This window comes from Carassius auratus, chromosome 31, assembly GCF_003368295.1.
Source record: "Carassius auratus strain Wakin chromosome 31, ASM336829v1, whole genome shotgun sequence".
NCBI lineage: Eukaryota > Metazoa > Chordata > Actinopteri > Cypriniformes > Cyprinidae > Carassius > Carassius auratus.
In genome coordinates, this window is record NC_039273.1 from 21,331,175 (window position 1) to 21,346,021 (window position 14,847).

Sequence of the window (14,847 nt, forward strand, 5' to 3'; positions counted from 1 at the left end):
TTAAAATGGTTTTGCGTAATGTACAGCAGTTTGTTTTCGAAGTGTTTTTTTTTCTCTCTCTCGCTTACATAAAGCTTCAATTTGCTCTACATCATCATTTTGATGGTGTTAAGGTTGAAAAATGTAAAAAGTAGTATAATAAGCAGTGTCCGAACTTTTGACTGGTGGTTTATGTATAGAGAAATATTTAATATTGTTCCTAATAAAAAAAATTATTTTTAAACTTTATTGCTCTAACACGTTTGCTTACAAATATTTATTACCATTTTTATAACTAAAAGTAGTTTTAATAGTTTTTTTTTAAATACGTCATACAAAAATTAAATTGTTTACCTAGGCATGAAAAGCGCATTGCTTTAACAAAGAGAGAGAAAAAAAACACTGAGGCAGCAGATGGCATCGCATGAGCTATGACGCAACACGCGCACCAGTCTGACTCCAGCAGCTCAGATATCCGTCGGTCCACACGAGAAGCATGATGGGACCGTGACATACACATCCATATGCAGACGGAAAAACAACAACATTCTCCTTCTCCGTGTCACTGAGTGCAGTTATGTCCCAGACGCCATGCCAGATCTTTCGGGGTGTCTGCTCCTCGCCGCGCTGCTGATTTTCTGCGAGGATGGGTACGTGAGGAGAGCGGAGGGTGGGGTGCTCTCCCACGGCCTTGCCTCGCTGTCGGAGGTGGACAATGCCAGCGACACTCAGACGTCCACGCTCAAGGGACAGATGGATGCGACGGTGCCTTCATCAGGTAACGGTCACGGCATCCGCTGGGTTTATCTTCAGCATCGTTTACATCCTCAGCATCAGCACCGCCATGAGCTCTGCATGAGGTGTGCTTACAAATAAGAGGGATGTTTTCATGATGGGGTACATGGCAACAAAGGAAATGGGTTCGCTGTTGACCGCTGTGCTTGCTGTCTCATAATATTGGCCTGTAGCGTTCTTTATATATGTCTATTATCTGTGAGCCTGAGAAGCTCTTTCGCAGTGAAGCCTCCCATTTCAGGCTTTATTTAGGACAGCCATGCCCACATTATTTAGAAGTGAATAGCTGATATGGTTGAGCAACATTTCACTGTGTATCTTGATTGTACAGAGTCACTGTGCATTTGAGGTGGTATTACCTTTGAGACAAAATCATCCAAGACCACTCTGTTTGATGTCACTCTGTCTTTAATATCACGTGTTTTCAAACGTTTTGATGCCACTGAACCCCCAATTTCCTAAAATGTCATCTGAAATTTTGCAATCTAAAATATCATTTGAGAAAAATAGTTGGCATTTATGTTGATAAAAATAGATTATAGAGCAATGATTTTAAATAAATATTAATAATTTAGATTTTATTTATTTACTTTTTTTTTTTCTCAAATTTTCTGCTGATCCCTGGGGATCCCTGGACCACAGCTTGAAAGCACCAGCCACAACAATTAACAGATGGGTCTAGTAGAGCACAAAGAGTACACCGAATTTTATAACGTTATTGTTACCATATACTACAGTAGCACATTTCCTGTTATATATTTTGTTCAGTACCAGTTCCTGGTTGTATTATTCATAGTAATCTAGTAATATGTAATAGTAATCTTTTAATAATCTTCAAATATCAAGAAGAAGAAAAAAGCATTGTTTTTGAAGCTATGTCACATTATTATTTAAGTGTCTCCCATTGTTTCATCCTGGTCATCTTGTGTTTTGAGGATCTGCACATGGCCTATGCAAAGAATGAGGGATTCTCTTCTTTTTCCAGTATTGAGAGACATTTCAAAGAGGATTTTCAAGCTTTTTAAAGTCTCAGCTTTTCACTGATGTGCTCATCCGACATTTGGCACTTTAATCTATTTTTAAGTCGCTATGCCTGAGCCGTGGTTCCAGTGCTCATTACTATTTCAAGACTAAGATTTTACTGTCACCAAACAATTTTTTTCAGTGTTGGCTGTGTTGGTTTTTAATGCGTTAAGCAATTTCAGTTATTTTTTTATATATATAATTATCTTATCTTTGACACATATTACAAGGGTTTTAGGCTAAATATAGCATTTAAACGACCATAATACCTTTCTATGCTCAGTTTTATGCACAATATAAATTTTTTATGCAAAATTTGTATTAATTTCTACACAAACCTGACATTTTCTCTGTCTCTAGAGTCACTCCTGACCTTGAAGATTTGGGTGAAAGATGCATCTAGCCAGAGGTTCCTGAAAGGAGCTCTGGTGGGAGTGTTCTCGAATGGATCCCAGATTCACTCCAGCCAGACGTTGGAGAATGGAGAGGTCACGGTCACTGTCCCATACCGCCTTGGCCTGACCCTCACTCTGGTGGCCAGCATGGAGGGCTATGTGCTCACACAGCTGCCTTGGAAAACCCCCAAGATGCCCAGTAAGTGTAGATCCTCAAAGAGTTATTTAAATTAACTGGTTATTGCGTATTTTATATGATGTGATGACATCAGGTTTTTGATTTCGTTTTTTATAGGTTTATATTATATTTTTTATTATTATTATTATTCAGTCCAATGTTTCCTGTTAATTCCTACATATTTTAGTGAGATATGCTCAATAAACACTTTAGAGAGATTAAATAATAAATAGTGAAAAAAAGATGATTAGGCAGCAAGAAAGCTGTGAACCATGTGACCTTACCCTGGCCCTGGCTTGTTGTATAACACCCAACTAGAGCTTTGATAAATATAGAGAAATGACCTTCAAAGATATGGAGAAATACAACTAATATGTGACCCTGGACCACAAAAAACACACACACAAAAAAAAACATTCCATGGGTCAAAATAATACATTTTTCTTTTATGCCAAAAATCATTAAGATATTAAGTAAAGATCAGGTTCCATGAAGATATTTTGTAAATATACAGTAAATATAAAAAACTTAATTTTTGATACGTACAGTAATATGCATTGCTAAGAACTGCATTTGAACAAAGGTGATATTCTCAGTATTTAGATAATCTTTTTTTGCACCCTCAGATTCCAGATTTTCAAATAGTTGTATCTCTGCCAAATATTGTCCCTTCCTAACAAACCATACATCAATGGAAAGCTTATTTATTTTGCTTTCGCGTGCTGTATGAATCTCAATTTAAAAAAATTGACACTGGTTTTGTGGTCCAGGGGCACAATATACATTTTATGTGAAAAACTTGGCTGCTGAAATGAGTTTTGAGTGTTTGTTTTATACTATTTCCTAGTTTTTTCTGTTATTACGATGTCTCTGCGTCCTCAAACACAAGGGAACATCTGGCTCTTTGATGACACTGTGCTGATAACTCGAAAAGCATCTGGTATGTCGGTTATGTCAACATTCCTTACTCTATTGCCTAATATACCACTATTTTGAAATTGAGAGCTGTTTTAAAAATTTTATAGTCTATCATTTAAGTATCTACATATATCTGCTGCATGGAGCCCTACTCTGAATGTGATACTGAAACACAAAATTTCTGCTGTTGCATTATTTATTTATTTTCACATTACAGATCTGTCATTTCAACCGAGTGTACAGTTTCCCAAAAGTCTCCTCAAACTGTCTGAGAATGCTACCATCTCCATGCTGTCAGCCTATCTGACAGTACCAGCCCTGCCTACAGAAAAAGACTCAAATTTCTTTACTCAAAGCTTCAGCGGTAAAGGAGGTAAGATGAATAATAAAAAAAGGATTAAATATTTGTTGCATCTGACTACATGGTGGTACAAGTCAAATCTAAACAGTTGTCCTGTCATTCCTTTTCACATCTTGAGTGAATGCTGACCCTACGTGTTCCACTGAATGTGAATTATCTGTAAGTGAGTGGAGTATATATTGTAGCACAGTTTTAGTTAATGAAAGCTACAAACTCCATTGATTAATTTTATTATGTGTTATTCATTTGGCAATGCACCACTGCTTGGTTACCCACAAGAGCTAACATGATGGGACACTGTTTATCTTCTTGTTTATCTTCTAGACACCATTAAACAGTTTTCCAATGTATTTTCTGCAGATTATAAAATGAATATCAGTTATCATTGTATTCCGAATTACAGGTTATAGGAATGTCAAGTTAAACCCATTGGCTATGATCAGTGCCCAGTTAGTGTCTAATGGAAAGGAGGTTGACGTCAAAGGACCCATTCAGCTCAAAGTACCACTTCCCTTCCACACCCACATACGACCGTCTGACTCACTGCCTACATGGACCTTCGACGTGACCATAGGTGACTGATAAACATTTCAGCATTTAAAGACTGCACACTTACCAATTCAAAAGAAGCTTGTCTGATCTTCCACTGTTTTCTTAAAGTGGATTCTATGAACTATCATCATTATGGTCCTTAAGCAATATACTTACAGGTCCCAAATGGGGGCTAATGTCAGAAATGACATTTCATCTTTTAGACACTTTAGATAAGATTATATCAGATTGTTTAAATCTGTTTACAATGTTTTTAGGACCAATTTCCCAATGCTTAAGTCACTTTTTCAGAACTATTTACACAGTGAACAACAGTCTATATTGGCCAAACTGTGGATCATTGTCCATTGCTTTGGAATAAAATAAATTGAGTGACTTTATTCTAAGTTACATTAATTCATACAACTCACACAACCACTACCAAAACTCTGTGTACCTACAGTAAAGGCCAATTTACATGTTTACATACTCTTTTTAAAACTGTTAAACTTATTTTCAGAGCCTAACATATTACAAAACTGTACTAAAAGTACTATCAAAACAATTAGTGTTAGTCTTTTGTATGACCATCTATACAAAAGAGAACAATGTAGTAATTCTTTTTTACTAAAGAAAGAAATTTTAAAGAAGAAAACATATAATGCTGCCTGTTGGTGTTTTAGATCATTGTTTTATGAGTGACATTAAATGGAAATGTGTTGGTTTAGTGACAACCTTTTCTATTGTTATGGAAGAATTACTTGATTTAAGATAGGTACTTGATTTGGTAGTTTTAGTGCATACTGAATGTTAAATTAACTGCTTTGCCAAGATGAAAGTTGGTTAGGAGAACTGTGTAAAGAGTTATATGACCTAACTATTGAGAAATGGGTCCTAGTCATTGTCAAAAAACTGTAAGTAGGAATTTTATTTTACACAATGGCATGTGTTTTAAGGTTAGGAGACCTTTGAATTTAGGACTGCATCCAACAAAAGCACTTATTTGATGATATATTTTATCATAGGTTCCTGGGTAAATAAAGGTATAGGCACTGTACAGATGGAGAAAAACGGCCTAGTCTGGAATTACGTAGCACCTCAACTTGGTAACTGGATTGCTGCGCCACCACCATCGTCAGGTAGGAATCGTTTTAGCAAGATATGTAATTAAAAATTAGTATTTTAAAATCTCAAACATCATTACTATTTATCAATCCAAAAGCATTCATTACTTACTTTAAACTGAAAAACCATTTCTTCCTTGTGTTCATGAGCAGCCCTTTAAACAGATTTATGTTTGTGTAAATCTAGGTCATATGGGACTTGCAAGCTCAATGGATTTCATATCCTACCACACATACCTTCTTGTGGGTATCTTGGGAGGAACTCTTGTGATAGCGATTGGATTTTTATCTGTGATTGTATTTCACTGCAGGTAAATGCATCATGGCATGACTTTCTTATAAATACAATTGAGCAACATTGAATTGCATGACTTGATTGTTTCATGTTAACCTTATTTTCATGTGAAGGTCAAATATCAAAATATGTAGTAATCCCTTTCTATCTTGTTTTACAGAGATTTAAACTATGAGGCTGGAAGAAAGCGATGGAATTCCACCAGGCTCACTGTACTAAAGAAAGACCAGACCACTTCCACCAGCTCTGATGAGGTTCAAGAACTTTACTTTCATAATGTGGACCGTTCTTATTCACTGGCTGCAAGGGGCATCAGCCATGAAGCATCAGGTTCTCCACGACATCAAGCCAACTACAATATTTATGTGGAAAATATTGGGCGGCCAGCTGGCAATCTGTATGAGAACATTGGAGTTGTGGGATTAGAAAGCTTCAGAGCCCCAGTGTCTCATCTCTATGTTAATAGTGATGAGGTTGCAAAGCTTCGGGAAAAATCCGAACAGAATGGCTCACGCCAGAATGGTTCAGAGAATTTAGTTTTCAAAGACAAGCTGTTCCACATCTATAACCAGTCCGTGGCGATTGTACCGGCCCCAGAGTTGTTCAGTTCCCAGGGACAAGCTGACTCTTCTGGAAGCAGATCTGCCACTTTCCCAAGGAATGGCATGGAGCATGGTGCTCAGACAGAGCGGGACTTAAAAGACAGTTTCACTCAGACGTTGCCTAAAGTTCCACCGCAGGAAAGTGATGAGCAGCAGACTCTGGAGGGAGCACAAGCTGCAGCCGCAAACCCAGGGCTATGGGGCCGCTACAGTCATCTCCTGGAATCAGTGTCTGTCCCAGGAACATTGAACGAAGCCGCCAGAATGGGGCCTTTCCGTGGGGAACTCCAGGGGATATCAGAGCAAACCTTGCTGGAGCTCTCCAAGGGCAAACCGTCCATTCACCCACCCCGGGCCTGGTTTGTGTCTCTTGATGGTAAACCAGCAGCCCAGGTACGTCACTCTGTGATCGAGTTTCAAGGAAGACACCGTCCGGGCAGTAGCAACGACACAAGCTTGGACTCTGGAGTGGACATGAATGAGCTGCAGCAGCCTCTGCGAAAAAGCGAGGAACCCTCGAGCACTAATATGGCTAAAATAAGCAGAAATCAAGAGCAGGACTTGAGCAGCAGTGAAATTGGTAGTCCCGAGGACATATCCTTGAGGAACGCCCTGGAAGGCAGTAGTGCAGCCATTCCCAACATCCCAGAGGACAGGGATGCAGGGGATACCTCTAGTGAGTCTAAATCTACCCCTCCGCCACGGAGACTAAGGAAGGTTCGAGACAAGAAGCCTGATAAGAAGACCTCTCGACACATGTGGGAGGACAGACCCCAGACGAAACACTAACTGGATAACCTGCGTGTAGTCATAGCTTCTTGGTGTCTGAAAATCGTTTTAAAATTGCCTTATAACGTAAACATCAGGAAGAGTGAATAAAACAAAAATGCCTGTCTTACCTACCGTAACTCAAAGTCGATATCCATGGCTATGCTGTATCCAGCATTTTGTCAGCAGTTCATTTGTACACAATTTCGCAACCACACTGTACAATGTTTTTACAAACTGCTTTGGAAGATATTTGTTTACCTTCAAAAGTACATTGTAAAAGTATGTATATAAAAATTGTAAGTATTTTTTAACATTTGTTGCCCTGCGAGCACAATGCTTGTACCCACAATGCTCTTCTAGTGAGTCTGCAAAACTCTTTAAATGCGATCAACTTGGATCTCTTGACTTGCTTGAAATCAGTTTTTGTTCTTCAGTTCAATTGTACAATTTTTCAATTTAAAACAAGGAACTGCCACACAGTGCCAAAAAAATTAGCACTGTTATCATAAGCTGTTAAGCTAAGCACTATATATTCTCCAAATCAGAAAGAGCACCAGTGTGTTGCAAAAAGATTTTTGAGGGAGCAACTAAGGCCTTTGAGGTCATATGCCATTTTAAAGCACTGTACTTATTTAATGTATTATTGCTAGTCACGTTTGCATGCTGTCCATTGTGATGCTTTTATCATTCAATGTTTTCATGTGTAAGAATATCGTACCCAAAAACATTGACAATATGTCTCAGGTTATGGCTTACCTTACCAAGGCCAGTGCTGGAAGCACAGCTGTACAGGTCATGAGCCTAGCATATTATGAAGTTTCTTGTGTTGATGTGTTTTGTGTGTGAAATATTTCTTCACAAATTGACAACAAATAATTATCAACTCATTTACTGAATGTGTTGGAGCTTTTGTAGTTTTATTATTTTTGACAATTAATTGTAACTGTTTAATTCATATTGACAGTTACAATAAAACTCTAGCTTCTTGTTGTCAGGCAGCAAATGGGAACTAAGAAGGGAAACTGAGTTTGCCATTTTAAATGAAGTAGGACTGGGGAGAGATTGCACTGTGTCAGCTGAATGTTTTTAATGTAATATATGTTGTATTGTAGCATTTATTATTTAATTTATTGTAATATATTTTAATTATTTCTCAACACACTGGTTTAAATGGCTCATGAGTCATTCCTGGATGCTTTAAAGTACAGCTTGTAATCTGCCTTTTTGTGCATATTTAATAAAGGTACTTGACCACAAAAAAAAAACAAAACAAATAAAAAATAAAAACTCATGAGTTTTATGTACCCAGAATTAATGAAAGTATATATTTTATTTGAGATTTTTTAAACCATATAAATAAACATTAAATAATTAACAAATATTTAGTAATTAAACATTTTTTTAAAGACAATAATAAAATTAATAAAAGTCTCTTATACCAACATAAATGTCAAAATTGGCCTGTCTTTGCCTTTGTTTTCAGCAGAGATCAAGTATTGTTAATTTTGAGTTTGAGGATTTTGCGTTTCAATGACTGCTCTGCAAACTACCCAACAACATAACATAGCTGATTAGAACACACTTGGTTTCATTAAACGAGAAATTTAAGGCATCAATTTAAGGGTCACGTTGGGTATAATATTAAAAATCCCATTTTAAAACAGGGCAAAAAATGGCTTGTAAAGATGTATCTGAAGTCTTTGCCATTGTTTTCAGGAAAAATCAAGCATTGTTTATTCTGAGATTAAAGATTCTGCCATTCAGTTATTGCTCAGCTAAACACAAGAAAACCTAACATGCTTGATTTTATTAAACAAGAAAATGAAGGCACTCATATGAGGTGAAATATTAAAAAGGTAATAACAAAACATAATAACAGGGTAATAACATTAAAAAGAGTCTTCCTCAGGGCACTTCTGGATTTAAATGTTATAGCCAAAGTTTAATAAAAGCTTTTTAATATTATTCAATTTGAATTCTTGTTCCCTGGACTGTGTAGGTAATCCAGACACCCTTGAAGCAACTTGCTACCACTTTTTTTGGGATTGCATACTTGTTTACTTTACTCTTGTTTTCTCATAAGTATAACTTTGACAGGACTGTTTGTCATCCAGAGATGAAGATCCTTCACATCCACCCTGTTTGGCCTTGTTCTCTCTCTTAAGTGACCATTCCTCAATGGTCTGATACTGCCAAAAGCTGGAGTCATCCTGGATGACCCATTAATGCCCACAGTAAGTCTTTGCTGATCATTTTGAGTTCCATCCAAAGCTGACTGGATGTTCAAACAAGTTGCTGAGGGCCTATTTAGGAAGGACTCTCTACTCTCAGCCTGTGCAGCTATTGCCTTCCCAACTGATAAGCTCCTATGAAGAGACCTCTGTTCTTTTGTATGATTTTGCTTCATGGTGGACATTCTGGTATATGGTTCTATGTGGGAACTATTGATACATAGATCCCGAAAGCCCTGAGTGAATGAATCCACAGAGGAAGGACTGGAATACCTTGGTTCAGATGTCACTATTCTCAACGGAGATGGAGCGCTCCTTCTTTTTACGTGCAAACCGATACCTGGTAGAAAGAACTCTGTGATCTGGCCATCGGAACGCTTGCTCAGAACATCACTAGATGGAGTCAGAGAGCTTTCTGTTCTACCAATTTTGGAATTCCACATGAGAGGATTGTAGATGACGTGCCAGTCCAGTGGGCAGCAGTTAGACTTACGGAGCAATGGATCAATACAGCCAGTATGGAACTGGGTCATGTTCAGGTAAGAGAGAAAATAGATAATAAAAAATATATTAACGCTTTATCAGTATTTAACACAGCTTTAGTGAGCAGAACTTGAGTTGTGTTACCTTGTGTTTGCAGGGAAGGGTTCTGACATGCTGACCCTGTTGAAATCTTGAGAGGCAGATTCTACACTGAACACCTGGATGAAGCAGTCTGGACTCTCTCCGAACTCTCACCATTGGCAAACTCTTCATTACATAGTTCGGGACTACATCACATATCACACCAGTCATGCTGCTGGAGCTGTTGTGTAGAGTAAAACAGTGTAAGGTGTCACAACAAATTTCCCAAAACAATTCCTTAAAGTGGGTTTGGAATTACAAACAAAAGAATTACTGTATGTCGCACAGAAGCTAGAATGGAGCAGACAAACCTACTACACACTGAGTAGTTTTCCATTTTCTGTGTTTCCTCAGAGATGTGAGGTTCTACTCTCTGCCATTGCTGACCTCTTTTCTGCACAATTTCAACAGTAAAGAAAGAATAATTTGTTAACTTCTTAATTCTATAATGCATTAAACTATACTTAAATTACTATAACACCTGAAACATCACTTTAAACATTCAAAACATGTTGTTTATTATATTGTTTGATATTGCCATATGGTAAACTTTTTTTCTAATTTATGCTACAAATAACTTCACTGTGCAGTTATGAATAGCATCACCATGTTTCCTGCTCACATTCAAATCTTAAAAACTCACCATTCGAACCATGAAGCAATGTTGAGGATGGACTGTTCTCCTAAAGCAGTCCTCACACAGATGGAAAAAACTGCACTCTGTACACCTGTGAACATCAGATTTAAGACAATACATGACACTGCAATTCAACATTAGTCAGAATCAGAACAAACAGATTACTATAAAAACATCTGGGCTCAGTAGGATTTTAAAACATCGATAAGTTTCATTAATATTAATACTTTTATTAAGCGAAGATGCACTAAACTGATCAAATCAAAGAGATTTACACGGTTACAAATTTGTTACAAATACAATTTTCTACTTCAGATAAATTCTATTCTTTTGAACTTTCTGTTCAACAAGGAATCCTGAAAAAAAAAATGCATCACAGTTTTCACAAGAATAATAACCTTATTCTTAAAATGCTTATTTTTAACCGTTTTTAATACTGATATGTATAGCTATACAATAGTATATGACCTGTGTAATATATGCCTACTTGAAACATTTGCCGATGATTGGACAAACCCTGCAGCTGTTACACATAACACCCAGATGTTTGTCCAGACAGTCCTTCTCATAGCAGGTTAACAGTTCACCTGCATTTTTCACCTGTCAAAGATAACACATTTAAACCCAAGATGATTTAAGTTTAAACAAACGGTAGTAAAGGCAATTTGAGTGTCTTGGAATGACGTACCTGTTCAATTAGCTGCTTAAAAGTGCCAAAGTCCTCCCTACAGAGAGGACATTTAAGAAGTGCACGCGGGTCCCTTTTCATTTGATGATCAGCCCAGACCTTCATGCAGGAAATGTGGATGTTGTTTCCACAGCTTAACCTTAAAAATGATGCATAATTACAATGTAACCAGTCACCATCACAACATAGAAATTCATGTCATTGACGATCACTAATAGCTTTTATGGTTTAAATGGAAACTTGGGTGAGTGTGATGCATTTGGCTTTAAAGATGGAGAAAGGACATTCTTAATGCATTTCTAGATTATGTTATGTATTGATTTCAAATGTTTCAGCTACGAAACATATTCACTTCCTGGTAAATTCAGTGTTTATCATTACATTATAAATATATGTAGAGAGTATCAATTTAATTTCGCAAATAAGATTAATTCTGAATAAGTTCTCTTACTTGCAATAGGTCACAGGCAATTTTTTCAGCAAAAGTTCTTCTTGACAGATTGGACATATATCATCTTTCTCAATGTCTTTCTGTCTGATGCTTCCGTCTTCCTCACTAGGCTCAGGACATGATGGGCCTGAGCTCCTCCTGTCATTAGGAGACGTAGTTTTGGTCACATGAAGCCCTTGTAGCAGCTCTAGGATCTGTCGCTCCGCAAGACCATACTGAAAACAATCTGAAACCGAACAAATGAGCAGAAAGACACTTGCAGCTCAAACATTTGTTTACAGGGAATATGTGCCTTTATGTGCATCTGTTTGCAAGATCTCAGGATTGTAATGTTGATGCCTACACCTTAGAAGGAAAAATGTGTCTACTTACATTCATGATCTTGTGGCAGTCGGAATTTACGCATTAAAATCCTAGAATGAATTTTAAAGTAAGTTATGAGGTAAAGTTAGGTGATATCTCAACATGCAAACTGTATGTCCTTCTTTAACTATGTGAACTGTTCTGTCCCAGGGACTGTTATTTATTCAAATCTAACAGCAGATTTAATGTAATTTAAAGGTACCATTAAAACTCTGAAATGTTATACAATGCCTAAACCATTCATTTATTCTACTTTTCATATGCTTTCACGCAGATTTTATTGTTGTACCCCAGACGGCCTGACCAAAACTTTCATTTAAAAAAGTAGGTAAAAAAAAAGGTAAAAAGGTACCCACTGTTGAAGAAACACCCATCTAGAGTTTAATTTATTTACCAGCAGATGTGTGTACAAAGATCCTTCTCCTTCTGAAAGGTTGTGCAGGTGCACGTGTGTGGATCGCCCAAACACACCTTAAATATGAGAATGGCGTTGTTAATTTGCACAAAATATATTAACATTTTTATTAAACAACAATAACAAAGCAATGAAAGCTTACTTTATAGTGTTTGTCGTCTCCATCCTCTTTCAGAAGAAAACCAATCGGTCCAAACTCTTTGAGGATAAAAATGGTAGTATTCAGGGCTCGATGTTGACGTGAGCTGACCGCATCACTCACTGCTTTCCTCCACATTGTTTTCCGGAACATTATTAACTCAGTTTCGTTTAAAAAAATACGCATATGTTATTAGTAAACGTCTTTCATTGATTTAAAAAAAACTTTCATTCGTTGACGTGGCAAACTTTCTGTCTCGAATCAGGTGTTGCTATTGTATCTGGTGTTTCTATAGCAACAAGCTACGCTCAATAAACAGTAGATGCGATGTATTACCGCTAGATGGTGCTATTGAGTCTCTGTTGTCTCCTGCGCTCAACCTTGTATATGTAGTATGTTCTCTGTAATATCAGTTCCTTTAATCTACATCAGTTGACACAGTCTAAAAGTACTTATTTGTGACCCTGGACCACAAAACCAGTCATAATAAGGGTCATTTTTTTCGAAACTGAGACTTATACATAATCTGAAATCGGAATAAATTTAATTAAAATTAATGCATTTAGCAGACGCTTTTATTTTTCCAAACTGATTTACATTGCATTAAGGCTTTTTTTAACTAACATGTTTTCCCTGGGAATCGAACTCACAATCTTAGCTGCTATAGCATTGCTCTACCACTTGAGCTACTGGAACACTAAAATATATAATATTTTAAATATAATAATATAATATATAATCAATTAATAAATAATAAATAAGCTTTCCATTGATGTATGGTTTGTTAGGATAGGACAATATTGGTCGATATATAACTATTTGAAAATCTGTAATCTGGGGATTCTTAGCAATGCATATTACCAATCAAAAATGTTAATATATTTACAGTAGAAAATGTACAAAATATCTTAATGGAACATGATCTTTACTTGATATCCTAATGATTTTTGGCATAAAAGAAAAATCTATATTCTATATAATCTAAAATCTATATAATTTTGACCCATAGAATGTATTTTAGGCTCTTGCTTCAAATATACCCCAGCGACTTAAGACTGAGTTTGTGGTCCAGGGTCACATTTAAGAGCTTATTCTTAAGCTTGTTGTTAAAAGGCTGGCCTTTCCTAGACATCATTCATATCAATTATTGATGTCATCTTGCAAAATAATGAAAAACATGTTACATTTTAGCTGAGTATGTTTGGTATCTAGTCTATAGAAAAGGTAAAAGTATTAATAGCGAATACAGGGGTGTTTCTAGCCATTCATCAGTGATGGGTCACAGGCAGCAGGCCCCCCCATCAAAAATGTGTCCTTATATTTTAATACTCGTCTTCTTGATACTCTCATGATATAAACTGCCTTTATCTGCAGAAGTGAATAATTTGCAATCTGCATGCTTCAAAAGCTGCTTCGCTGACAAATGATGAATGGCATTTACAAGTTTTGTTTCCTAGAGTGAACTGTAGATAAATTTCACAGCGTTATTTTTGTTTTATATGTAATAATCCTGTTACTATGTCATTCAATTCGCAAACAAATTTAGAGCAGTTGGAGGTTCGGTGCCTTGCTCAAGGGTCTCGCCTCAGTAGTGATGTTGAAGGTGGAAGAGAGCGCTGTAAATTTACTCCCCTCACCTACAATCTCAAGACTCGAACCCACAACCTTTGAGTTACAAGTCAGACTCTCTATAACTATTAGGCCACGACTGCCCCTATCTGTCTGATGTCACTAGTTCCGATCACAAAATTTACCCAGAAAACATTAAATGTTCAATCATCAAGGAAAATGATTTTCAGGTTGGTAGGGTAATCTCCATCTTCAGCCAGGCATTTATCAGTAATATTGTACTGGACAAAACAGTATTTCACTGGGGCTCGAGCCTCAGTAAAATTTAATTATTTGTTAAAACCCCCAGTTGAATGCTTTGTTTTTGACAGCAGAATGTTGCGATTGAGCAATCAGAATCAAGTACTCCAGACGTCTGTGCAATAATGGTAGTTATCACTCTCAGTATTTTGATCAAGGTTTGGTCTGTGGGAACTGGCTTCAATACATGACTGTTATCTTTAGTATCATGCTGTGAACTCCCTTCTTAAACAGCAAACAGATTATTACAATTTCACTGTAACACACACAACAATCTTTAAAACGGGATTGTCTGAACATGAAGCTCTTGCTGGTCTTTAAGAATCTCACAATCTCTCATCTAATGGCCCTCAGTGGTCCATAACATACACCATGTGCTTTGAGGTTCGGCTTGCTCATAGTGAGAGTGATGCCTTCCACATTTTTAAAGCACTATCACTTTCTTTGGCCTCACATCT

At 36.9% G+C, this 14,847-nt stretch overlaps 2 protein-coding genes across 2 annotated transcripts; one reads left to right on the forward strand and one right to left on the reverse strand.

The window, feature by feature from the left end:
* The first annotated feature begins 357 nt into the window (after positions 1–357).
* Positions 358–8,258, forward strand: LOC113050815 (protein FAM171B-like). Its single transcript, XM_026214158.1, has 8 exons — positions 358–757; positions 2,158–2,391; positions 3,218–3,310; positions 3,506–3,661; positions 4,053–4,223; positions 5,206–5,319; positions 5,492–5,615; positions 5,760–8,258. Exons 1-8 carry the CDS (start codon positions 571–573, stop codon positions 6,988–6,990), a joined length of 2,310 nt encoding a protein of 769 aa, XP_026069943.1. The 5' UTR covers positions 358–570; the 3' UTR covers positions 6,991–8,258.
* Positions 8,259–8,287: 29 nt separating this feature from the next.
* zswim2 (zinc finger, SWIM-type containing 2) lies at positions 8,288–12,804 on the reverse strand. Its single transcript, XM_026214162.1, has 10 exons — positions 12,524–12,804; positions 12,361–12,437; positions 11,976–12,016; positions 11,604–11,829; positions 11,153–11,291; positions 10,952–11,064; positions 10,471–10,555; positions 10,139–10,221; positions 9,831–10,008; positions 8,288–9,727 (listed from the first exon to the last, which is right to left on the reverse strand). Exons 1-10 carry the CDS (start codon positions 12,704–12,706, stop codon positions 9,035–9,037), a joined length of 1,818 nt encoding a protein of 605 aa, XP_026069947.1. The 5' UTR covers positions 12,707–12,804; the 3' UTR covers positions 8,288–9,034.
* Between the last annotated feature and the right edge of the window lie 2,043 nt (positions 12,805–14,847).

What these genes read in the sequence shown, in the direction of transcription:
- zswim2 (XM_026214162.1), bottom strand. Translation starts at nt 12,706, where the DNA reads ATGCGTATTTTTTTAAACGAAACTGAGTTAATAATGTTCCGGAAAACA. An exon ending in GAGACGACAAACACTATAAA is followed by an intron (nt 12,438 to 12,523) that starts GTAAGCTTTCAT and finishes CTCATATTTAAG; the next exon opens with GTGTGTTTGGGCGATCCACA. An exon ending in TTGCCTGTGACCTATTGCAA is followed by an intron (nt 11,292 to 11,603) that starts GTAAGAGAACTT and finishes ATCATTTTTAAG; the next exon opens with GTTAAGCTGTGGAAACAACA.
- LOC113050815 (XM_026214158.1), top strand. Translation starts at nt 571, where the DNA reads ATGCCAGATCTTTCGGGGTGTCTGCTCCTCGCCGCGCTGCTGATTTTC. An exon ending in AAGCTTCAGCGGTAAAGGAG is followed by an intron (nt 3,662 to 4,052) that starts GTAAGATGAATA and finishes TCCGAATTACAG; the next exon opens with GTTATAGGAATGTCAAGTTA. An exon ending in GACCTTCGACGTGACCATAG is followed by an intron (nt 4,224 to 5,205) that starts GTGACTGATAAA and finishes ATTTTATCATAG; the next exon opens with GTTCCTGGGTAAATAAAGGT.